We start from the raw sequence: 12,101 nt of genomic DNA on the forward strand, positions 1-12,101 counted from the left end.
ACAGAGGGTATACTAATGGCAAAATCAAAGGTACTGCTGCGTTTTTTCTTTCACTTCCTTCATCTCTTTACTTACCTCATGCAGAAGCTCCAATTTCTCCAGTTCCCACTGATGTTCTAGAATGAGGCTGTCACCCCGGGGCCTCCAACCTGCCAGGTTCTCTTCTCCACGCACATATGCCACAGAGGTATCTAGGACTTTTCTCTTCCTCCTCTGCATTCCTGAGCAGTCAAAAATAATACAAGACATCAAAAGTTTATCAATTAGCAACCTGCACAGAACCAACATATCTGCTGTACAGCTGGAAACAAAGTAATTGTTTCATTAATGACACTGCTATGCACATCTCAAAGTAGTTTAATTTAGTTCTGCTTTCTTGCTTCATTCAGATATTTTCCACTTATCTCCATATAATGCAAACTCCTCCTGTTCAGTTTAAATCAAAGTGTCAACTGCTAGCTCTTGGAGGAAAAAATGCATACATTCCTTCTAAGTCATCAAGCTCACATTTGATATTAGCAGAATCTAAAATGTGGTCCTCAGAAGACTGAGGGAAATACCATTGCACAACCAAATCCCAACTTTGTTTATTATGATGAGCCATTATTATGACAAGCCATTATTAAGCCCATTAAGTCTATGGCCCAGGTATGTGCTCAGTTTCCTGATACACCCACGTCAGAAAATGCAAAGATGTTTTCAGTGAATCTTTGGTCCACTAATGTTAAGCACAGATGCAAGCCAATACTAAAAGCCTACGTCATTTTTCATGGAATAGCAATGTTTCACTGCTCCTATTAAACACAGAAACTGGTTCTCAGAGAGAAGTATTTATTCCCTTCTGCTCACAACATCTTCAGCAATATTGCAGTTTACAGCATGTCAAATATTAAATCTCCTACACTTCAGTGCAGGTTCCTGTCACTGCTTACCTGGACTTCCCGTGTCTGCCATTTTGCATAAACTCAGCTCATAGATCCCAGTTACTCGATTGCTGTTCACAAGAAACCAGAACAAAAAAAGCCCGTTATCTTCAGAAATAAAGTACATCAGTGGTGTTATGTGATCCTCAAATTAGAAGTTTTAACTGTTAGTCAGAAGTATATGTCCATTCTACTCTTGACACAAAACAACCAGAACACACAGTAAGATCTCTAGAAATGGCATTTCCTGCAACCTTCACTTTTCCCATTAGACTTAGAGAGCTGCTAATAGGGTAAATTCCAGATTAGGACCAGGGTCTTCTATAAGACGACTGGAAAAATGGATCTCTCTTCCTAACTCTTAAGATACAAGGCTGCAAAAGGGGCCATGAATTGATAAGCCATCAGTGTTTCACTGAAATAAAGGGAAGCAAGAAAGTATGTTCAAAAGCAGACTGGTAAACTATAACCAGGTAGGTTTTCAAGGAAGAAATACAGAAAATTAAGTTACATTTTCCCCTAAGTATATTATGATGTAAAACAACTGATACCAAAAACCAACTGAACTTACGAATCTGGAGATTTGCAGTAGCCACTGCCGAAGAGATTGCGTAGAGATCGTGGTGGTGAGATCTTAGCATCTCGCGAGTAAAAAACCATACAAACATCCTTTGTTATAACAGCAGGTTGAATGCAGTGATCAAGCTAAGAGAAAATAAAATACTACTGAACAAGTACCTACACACACCTGTGCCAAAAATTGTATAGTTTCCTTCTTCCAGTGGTGTAAATTTTTGAAATCTGCTATTGTTTGGGTTTTTAGTGTGTTTCTTCTTATGTGTTTCTGTAGAAGAGCACTGCTAAATTTCCTGATGCAACTTGCGGGCAAAATAGTTGTACTACAGAGAACAGTGTATTGCACACAAGGCCAAGAGCTACACCAGTGTTTGTAGCATTAGTAGTATTTCCTCAATTTTCACTCAAATACAAAGGCAGACAAAATGAGGTACAGAAAGGTAAGGAATGCACTCGACTCACTGCACATTTCTCCTGATAGTAAAGCATAACAGTAATATTCTAAGATATTAACTGTGAATACATTTTTCCATCCTCTTCTCAGAAAATGAAGACCTAGAACACACTTTCACTGGGTTCAGGATTCAAAAACACTTAGACCAGTAGACTAGGGAACACATTGTCTGCTGTCTCAAATAGTTGTACCCGAGTCACAAGCACAAAAGACAGTACAGCACTCTCACCTCCAGGTAAGCAGACAGGGTCATATATATCTTCTCTCCATATGGTGTCACTCGATTAAGGAGAAGTGAGTTATGCAAAGAGCTATCCCAAACTGCTTCAAATCGGTAAAAAGTCCTGGAAAAAAAGCACAACAAAAGCTCAGTATTAAGAGCTCCTCTGCATCCCTCTCGTAAGCCAGTGCAAAGCATCTCTTTCTTGACATCATCCAATATGATAACCACAGTGATTAAGATAACAACACTTGAAATAAAGACTCTTCTTTCGCCAACAAATTTTTACAGATGCATCCAAGAGTAATTACTTCTACCTCAACTTCTTTGGCATTAAAGGTATCACTGCCTATTTTGGGAAAGACTTATCTAAAAGAAAAGAGGGAATACAGAGGAGAAAAAAATTATCATAAAGCCACAGCAAGGTCATCACTAAAGGACACTGTTCTTAAGCAGAAAAAACACTCTTCTCTATGGCTTAACATGCAATTCAGCTGAGCTGGACCTCAAAGTGCATCGGAAGATTCTTTTCTATAAGCACCTCACATTCTATACCATGTTCTAGGACTGACATACAGCTACACACATCTCCAATAAATATCTTAAACCAAAAATGAAATGGAACATATCCTTCTTTACCATGCCATACAAAAACTGTAGCTTCTAAAAGCAAATCAGAATGACTGATAGATTGGGAAAAATCCTGTATTTAAAGTAATTAAGATTTCTTTCCATTTTCCTACTTGCTTCAAATAAAAACTGTCAGCTCTAACAAACTTTTGTAAGGTTCTTCAATTTGGTACGTGGAAAGAAAGTTGAAGGGTCCCACAATTGTATCCCAGCAATTTTGAAATCTGATTATCTGTTAATGTCAAAAGTGAGAGAGGGGGAGAAAAAAGATAGATCAGCTCTAGAGTTATCATTTAGACTGTCTCCTCCATAATGGTGGCATGAGGAAGATGAAATTAGTGTCTACCTGTGAGAACGGAAAAAGTTGGACTTTCTTCTAAAGAAACCTACACTAATACCTTTATTCTGGAGTACAGTACGCTCTTCAATTCTCTGCACTGGTTAGAAAAAGGAGGCTTTAATTCTTGATTACCTTCATGTGCTTTTCCCTTCCAAACCCCCTTACAGTTTAGGTTTTCCATCCCATTTTGAGTCTAAATACTTCATGTAATTTTTTTTTAAAGTTATATCTCTAAGGAACTTCTGTATTAATGCCAAAGACCAGTTCAGAAAAACAAGAAATTCAAAGACAAATGACAAAATGGAGTAGGAGGAAGAAATCAACAAGAGAGAGACATGAAACAGCCTAGAGCTGACATAGCAGAAGCAAGAGTTTTGAGCTCAGATAGTCTAAGAATCTCCTTTTACTGAAACCAATTACATAGTTCAGAGCTGGGGAATGCATTAAGAAACCATGAACTGTGCAGTTAAGTAATATAATTCAACAATATTACTAAATACTGCTTCTATTTGAAATATCTTACTTCAGAAATTACTGCTAAATGCCTTGCTTCTATTAAAAATGCTACAGAGAAAAAATATTCTAAAGGCTAAGCAAATGGGAACCTGAAAAGCACTGTAATGTAATCCTCACTTGAGCTAAATAGGAGATAAGCCAAACAATACAGGTTTTCTAATCCTTTGCATATTTGTATTGAGTTCCTATATTTTAATCTCTCATCATATTTATATAACTTCAGGCAGGCTCCAGAACTACTATTCATGTGGAAGAAACAGAGGTAAAACCTGGTTCTCCGCAGACAGAGAGCCAGCATACCTAGCCCCGAAACAGCTCTACAGCATGTGCTGAACGTGACTCTTCTCATCACAGAGATAGAACTCTGGAGTAACCATTCAACAGTCCAGAACTAAAATCCCTGTCTTCAGCAAAATAATGATTTTTGGACAAACACCAAATCAAACACAGCTTCAAGACTGACTCTGCCGGATTTTGTCTAGGCAGAAGGATAAATATACACAGGCTTCCTGAACTTCCTAGAATAGTTACAGAGGGAGACAAAAACCAGAAGTGAACAAATCTCCTTCAGCACAGCAAATAGTACAAGGAAGAAAATGGAGCATAAAACAAGTAAAGCATGGAAAATATGAAGAACTGGTTAAGGGTAGTAATGTTTCATCAGAATTGTGGATTTTAGAGTTAGCAAGAGGTGTTGAACCAAGAGCACAGAAGATTTAATTCTTCTCCTTTCCAAAGGGGCAGAACACAGAATAGAGATGCAAGTTGTGCATTGTGCAGCCAGTATGCTTTGGCTGTGATCTAAAGAGGCATCTGGAGAGTGAAATAGGAATCCAGTCTGATCAGTTACTAAATATCTCACTTCTCTCTCAACAGGTAGAATAAGTAGCAGCAAATACATGGTTAAATTTCAGATACAAATCCAACCTAAAAAAATGGAGGTTGAATGCCAGTCACATGGCAGCCACAGCTTTTTGTTCAGTGTAATTCTGAGGTAGAATTTCAAGTAACATAATCATTCAGTCCTTGTCTTGGCACAGCAAATGCAGCAAGCATTCTGAAGTTGGACAGTAAAAAATTCCAAATTTGGTTCTCTGATATAGAAAAAAGGAAGAAACTATGAAGTAAATAAGGACTACATTTTGATGACATATTTTGAGGATTAAAAAAACAAATGAGGGAAGTTATCCATCATATGTGAAGGAAAACTTATCTTAATGTGTTTCCCACTGAATTGCACCTGAATAAATGCCTGATAAACAAGGGAGGAGGAGATGTACTACTTCTAAAGGAGCTAAGAGGTGTATTGACAAAATTCAGTAAAAGCTGAAAGGGCAGCAATACAAATGGGACATAAAGCATTCTATTTTCAAGAACCTTTATGTGCAGAGGAAGCAAACAGAAAATACCTAGGCATATCCTTATCAAGAAAGAGCCTGTAAAAACATAGAAAGAGCTTTAGTTAGTGCAGCCAAAAGCAGAACACAAAAGCAACAACTGAGAGGAGCAGAACAAGTAGACTAAAAACAACAAAACAACCAGAAAACAAGTCTGTAGACAATGAGCAAACATAAGACATACCCCTGACCGGGCTTCAATCCCGCTCTACCCGACATTCATTCCACAAATTACATCTTTGCATTCTGGTGAGAGATGGTCAACAATTTCACTTCACTCTTCACCATCCTTCATCCAAGCAGCCCTCCCAGTAGAAAACTACAGAGCCATACAGTAATTTCTTGAATTTTTTAGGGAACAGAAGGGATAGCACTTTCCAACTGCAAATCTAGCACAATCAGACTGGAAACTAACAGAAGTACCCTTGACATCCAGTTATACCAATCCATCAATTCAAATATGCTAGAAGTAAAATACCCACTTTACAGTGAAAGGCAAGGAATAACAGCTAAAAAAAATAAAATACTGTCACTGTGCTCATCTACAGACACTAAGTGTCAGGAGGATATCAAGTTGATAGCAAAACTGTCCCAAATTCACCTTTAATATTGCAGTAGTATTTCAAAGTACAAGATTCTAATAGAGAAGGAAGTTAGAATCTATTTCAGTGCCTAGAAAGATACTGCCTCCAGGATTCAACAGTCACACAAGAGATGGGCTAACCCTTCCTTGCTCTCAACACTGTTTCAGAGTTAAATCTGAGAGAGAGTCCTGCTTTTCACCAGCTAAATGGAGCCACAAAACAGCCAAGTGATTTGGCTCATGTCAGAGGCTCTGTTGGCAATGCAGAATTCTCCTTCACCACCCTTTGTTGCAGGCACTGAAGCAGAAAACTGTGCAGTCTGACTGATACCTTAATAGTGATGCAAACTAATGAGGGGACATATGCAGCCACAAATCTCAGAGAGGCCTGGCTGCTGCCCAAATGATTGCAGTTACTCGGAACAGGTGCCTCCTTATCAGAACCGGAGTAAATTTGTGATACAGCTCTATATATATATATATATATATATATATATATATATATCCTCCTGCCTTTCCTTTACACATTGGCAACACTGAAAATTGTGAAGTTTAACTTACAAAGCATGACTGTTGCTTAGATTAGATTATCACATACTTGTTCCAGGAATACAGGTATCTACACATCCATAAATACATCACCCCAAGATCACCCTTGTACTCCAATGATGTCTTCTAGTGACAAGTCCTGATGTCAGTTTAAACTTTTTCGGTTCAATACCGGGACACCTTTAAGCTGGGACATCCTTTCTCCTTTTATGGTGCTTACAAATGGAAAGTCACCCAAAAGCATTATCAAAAAATCCTTCATTCAGAGCACTAGACTTCAGTTTTAATGAGAAATTATGTTAACACTCATTCCTATCTGTATGCATTGTGCCCACAGAATTCTGTATTTAATAATTAGTAACATGCCCAGCTTTTCAATTATCCTGCCCATATCTCAGGATATCAACAAAATATTAAGGTTACTAAGAGAAAGAACGCTCACTTCATTCACTTACCTATTAGAACTGTGAGAGGACTTCAGATATTTTGCAGAGATAATATTCAAAGATAGAACAGCATCCACAGCAGCTTCATCTACCTCTGCTTTATTTCTTATACGTCCTGAGAAGAGTAGAAAGGGAAAACAATTGAACCTAAACTTGAAATGTAGAAGGAATTTGTTTTCCAAATGTCAGTATAGACTATGTGGTCAGATACACAATTATAAATAGAAATGACAAAACTTAAGCTTTTTCCTCTGGATGTCTTTCAAAGTCATTCTCCTCCCACAGTCAGTGCTAGTAATGGTAACATAACCAGTTGCAAAGAAAAAATCAGCATTAGTACTTTTTATTCCTTAGATAATAACATACAAACAGAACGTACTCACCAACAACCAACTCTCGTACATCTTTCCAGTGCAACTCACTGCCCTTCTCATGAATAATGGTAACTGTGATTCTACGCTGGATTCCCTGGTAACAGTTCAAAAAAGGGAAGCTTACACTGGTGAACTATTTTCCCAACACTAACCTCATCCATTTTGCACTTCTACTGTGAAAGTGAAGCAGTGTAGATAATTTACATTAGCTCACAACTGTGAACAAGCTTCTGTATGTTTCTAGGCACTAAAATTAACCTAATATAGGAACAACATACGTTCGCACATAAAACAAAACAAAAACCAAAAAAACATACTTCTCCCTCCTCACCCCACAAAGACAAGGGTTTTTTACTTCAAATAGTCCTGACATTCTCACTACACTCTCAAAGAAGATATGCATAGTCTCTGGCATATACCAGAGTTGATGATAAAAATCTTAAGGAAATACTAAGATGATCTGCATACTCAAGCTTCATAAAATCCATTCTACCAAACTTGCAGCATACAAGTGTTTACTAATTTAAAAAACTCTTATATATAACAAAGTAAGTTACTATAAAATACCAAAATACCAACTAGTGATGCAGATATTTCCCATCTTATTCACATACATCTATTAACAGAAACTTTATTTTATCAGTATCTTTTTATTTATCAGTATCTACAGAGACCATTCCTATCATCACTGTTAAGTCAAAGCATAATGAAACCCTGCAACAGCAGAGAAGGAGGTCAACTTGCAGAATAGAAATAAACACATCTAAACATACACACACACACACACATATATATAAACATCTCCAGGCATTGGTCTCAATAGATTGACCTCTTCACTTTAAAGAGTGGAATTTCCATGAGAGAAGGGAACTTCCAGGAAAAAGGTGCTTGCTATGTAACTGTTTAAAAGAAGTTGAAAGAATTTTGCTAGTCTTGTGGACTTGATAACTAAATTACAATGGCTAGAATTACTCTTGTTTTGAATTCAAAGCAATTGATGAGAAATACTAACAAATTAAGAATTCAGTCCCTTCCTCTTTTTTTGGAAGGGATAGGAATAAATATAGTATGATCATTTCTCACAACCTGTAAGAACTGTTCCTATCAAAGAGAAGAAATACAAGTCATAGGAGAAGTCTGAACAGGAATTTGAAATTCAGAGTAAAAAAAACGACATAATATAAACCTATAAACAAGAGTTAGCTTTTTAGAATCCAGCTAAAGGAAAATTGTCATTAAGGATTATTACATTAAAATTTGTGATTAAATACAAGCATTTAAAATGTATTGAGGCATGGTCAATGTGCAGATCCATCTTCTAGCCACACAGTGAGAATGAACCAAAGAAAGTTCAGTCCCCATTATCCTTCTGTCTTTGGTTCAGAACCACACTCAGGGCACAAACCTGGTCCTAAGAATTCCTGCTGTTTAAAACGCTTTGATCTTTAATGTGTGTGTAAGCACACAGCAAGAGTGGCATGCACAGATAAGCAAAGGAAACAGGAATACACTAGAGGCCTAGGATATTCCCTACATAGCCCAAGGATAACAAACTATAAGTACAGACTAAAAGATGACTGACTCTATAGTTATTATTAGAGAAGTGTGTGGGAAAGGAGAAGACAGACGTGAAAATCCAGTCATTAGACTCTAACCCCCTAGAGATGAAACTTGCTGTTCCACAGCCTTCATTAGTACCTGGTGAAGCAGGAATGTTCCCTGACAAGGCAGGCCTCCTGTGTGGTCCACAATAGCAGGAATATACCTGTGAGAGACAGAAATCAGCAGTCAAGATAAGTTATACTAACACTGTAGTAGTATTCAGTTTTCTGCTGCCAACATTTGCCTTTCCATACAATAGCTGAAGAAATAAGGATGTTTCTACCAACTCTCAGACTGGACTTCGATTGGACTATCAGCTAAATACAGAAACATCATATATTCTATCATATATCTTAAAAACTCTGCAGAATTCACCTCTCAATATAGTCCCTAAAAAATTGTCACAGAAAAGCCTTCTGTCTAGCAGAGGTGAACACATAATATTTGCTAGAGTGACTTCTAAAGCATAAATTCTCTAATTATCCCAAGAATTTAAACACTGTCTAAACATAGGATAAGTTTTCCCAGCCCTTGCTCAGCTAGTGTGCATGTGCTCTCAAAATGAAGAGATTAGAATTTATGAATTAGCCAGAGACCACTCTGATATAAGCTAGGCCACCATCAGTTGGTAACTCCTAAACATCAATCTTGTCTGAATAGAATAACAGATAAAAGAACTAACTCCATAAACCACTGTCCTTAAAACATGAAAGATTAATTCTAGACTTACTCCCCCGTTGGCTCCAATTCGCTGATCTCAAACCAGACAAGGAGGTCATATTTGCTCACACTTTGGCCCAAGTTAGGTTTGCTCATAGTATTTAGCTTTGTAGCTGGCACTAAAAAAAAAAAAAAAAAAAAGAAAAGAAAAGAAAAAGAATGGTTTACAAAGACTGAACACAAGTAAAATTACTCACAGAAATCTAAAGTCATTTCAGTGTTCCTATGTATGCGATAACTGCATACACTACATGGTAAAAACAATCGGTCTCAAATTGCCAAGGCCACCAATTAGATCAGACTTGCTGATGAAATCTGGGAGTTCTACAGTAAACCATGAAGGGCCAATTAACTTTACAAATGAAGATGTAAATAAACCAGACAATTCAGCACCTACATGTAAAGAGAGGGAAAAAAAAAAAAAAAAAGAAAAAAAAAGAAAGAAAAAGGTTTTCTTGCCATCTCTGTCATCACTCAATTGTTCACAAAAAAATCAGATAATGCTGAAAGGAAATCATTAGGTAATACAGTAAAAAAATATTTTGCTCCATCTGTAGAGGGTGAAAGGACCTTGCTCTTAAGACATCTTGTTCCATGAAAATGAGGCTGCTTACAGCACTATTCCTCAAAGTGTTGGCATGAAAAACGGTTATTAGTTTAAAAAAAAAAAAAAAAAAGAGTTAAATGAATAATGAGATAAAAGTGTATACCAAAAAACACTTGTAAAAATGTGGTCTCTATAGATCCATACAAAAAAGTGAGAGATCTCCATCAACTACTTTATAGCTTAGTGGTTTGTGATTTGGAACCATTTAGGTCTGTTCATTTGCAACATTATTTATCTAGAACGCACACTCCCCTCCCACCAAAACAAAAAACCGCCCAAGAAATTAAAACTTTGGCACAGGAGATTACTATTCTGCTACATGAAGTGAAGACCAGTTTAGGTATGAGGATGTATACATAAAAAGGATGAACAGAACTTATTTCAGAAAAGTAATCCTGGCAAAATACATTCCTTGACTCTTTATATTTTGGTATTAATAATTACCGCTGGCTAGATCCTCTCTAAACCCTTTTATACAAATGTAAGGATAAACCACTCCGAAAAACTATTAATAATGCAGTAACAAACTCTAGAAATAACCTTCTATTCCTTCACACATGCTTATATCATATCTTTTAACTATCACTTCTTGATTTCTCTCCTTTGCTTCTTTTTCAATTTTTGTAAATGGGAACATTTAAAGAGTTTTGTTCCCCAAAATACCTTAACTACTTTCTTTCTTTTTAAGTCTGCAACTGTTTTCTCATTTTTTGTGCTGCTACATGCTGCTTTTATTAAGTCAAATAACTCTGCTCCCTTCTAACCTCTAAAGCCCCGTTCTTCCCCGCTAACGTGCTCTTCAGGTCCTCCTAACTTCATGCTGCTGTATATCCTTCAGCTTCTAGCATGACTTAAATTCCCATAAGTGAAAGAGCTTAATAGCACCCAAGTAAGAAAATGTTCTTAGGTGTGCCTGTGAGATTATAGATAGTCTTCCCCCCCATCACCCCATCTCTCTCCCCCCCCCCAAACACATTTATTTTCTAGGTAAAACAAAAGCCACCTCAAAGGGACAAACTTTACAAGAATTAGTCATTTATAGCACTACACCATCAGACTCAGTAGCAAGCTTCAGTGCCATCATTCATTCTTCCTATGTATTAGCAAGAACAACCACCCTGTCATATACATCATACCACCAAAGCAACACCTGCAGCTCTACACACACTGTCCATGAGCTCACAACAGCTGGACTCAGTGTTGTTGGTAGTAAGGGGAACATCAAACACATATAAGTCACTCAAGTTTACTGCTAAGCAAAGAAACTCAAAAGAGTCAGAAGAGAAAAAACACAGAAAGACATTTAAACAAACTCGAAAGCCAGTTTTAGAAGTTCTCATGGACTACTTCTGGCCCAGTTCATCCAGTATGGCTCTTTTACAGAATAAACCTGTGAGGGACAGCACTGTACATATCAAATTAGACAGCAAAAAGGAAGGTGAGTAAAAAGGAAACTTATATGAAACATAGCAGAATGTTTCCTCTGTACCTGGCTGTCTTTTCATTTGTAGCATCTCATCTTAATATCTCCAAACTATTTGCAGATGACAAGAAAACAGAAGTCCAAGAATTTTGGGTAACAGATCCAGCGTCACAAAAAATCTGTGATACCTAGCACATTGGAATTTAAAGGCTCCCTTTACATTTTTCTCTAGAAGAGCCCTACAAAACTTCTTCAGTTTTATCCTTCAGTGACCGCAACCACAGCAGTTTCTAGTCCCAAGAACACTACAAGATCATGGTAAGGAAAAAGGAATTTCAAAGCATGTTTTAGAACTATTTCTGCATCTATTATAAATTAAATTTGGCTACTAACCATCTCGTTTAGGAGCCCGCTCACTCTGACAGCTGGGAACAGGCAGAAAGAGAAAAGGTGGTAGCTGGTCAGCCCCATCCTGGAAAGCAGCCACAGCAGAGGACGCAAGCACGTTGGCATGCTCAGATAGTGTGTTCAGGACATGCACGTTTACATAGCCAGACATAAGATACCTAATCAACTCAATTTTTCTCTCGTGGTCTGCAAAAGGAATGGAACACACACACACACACACACACACACAAAAAAAAAAAAAAAAACACCACACACAACAGATGGTAGAAACATGCAGGCAAGAGGAAGCAAGAGGAAGAGGAAATAAAAGGTAAAATGGGAAGAAAAAAATAC

The 12,101-nt window shown here is 37.3% G+C and overlaps 1 protein-coding gene across 10 annotated transcripts in view; it reads right to left on the bottom strand.

The window, feature by feature from the left end:
• Positions 1-12,101, bottom strand: part of KIF1B (kinesin family member 1B) — a 95,093-nt gene that overhangs the window by 9,975 nt on the left and 73,017 nt on the right. For all 10 annotated transcript variants that reach the window (XM_062593680.1, XM_062593677.1, XM_062593679.1 and 7 more), the window contains 8 exons: positions 9,341-9,449; positions 8,707-8,773; positions 7,018-7,102; positions 6,644-6,749; positions 2,183-2,297; positions 1,495-1,628; positions 933-994; positions 76-221 (listed from right to left, as the gene is read on the bottom strand). In XM_062593680.1, the coding sequence (XP_062449664.1) occupies positions 76-221; positions 933-994; positions 1,495-1,628; positions 2,183-2,297; positions 6,644-6,749; positions 7,018-7,102; positions 8,707-8,773; positions 9,341-9,449 (824 nt within the window). The remainder of the gene's footprint in view (positions 1-75; positions 222-932; positions 995-1,494; positions 1,629-2,182; positions 2,298-6,643; positions 6,750-7,017; positions 7,103-8,706; positions 8,774-9,340; positions 9,450-12,101) is intronic.

The sequence above is a fragment of the Rhea pennata genome, chromosome 22 (genome assembly GCF_028389875.1).
Source record: "Rhea pennata isolate bPtePen1 chromosome 22, bPtePen1.pri, whole genome shotgun sequence".
NCBI classification, from domain to species: domain Eukaryota; kingdom Metazoa; phylum Chordata; class Aves; order Rheiformes; family Rheidae; genus Rhea; species Rhea pennata.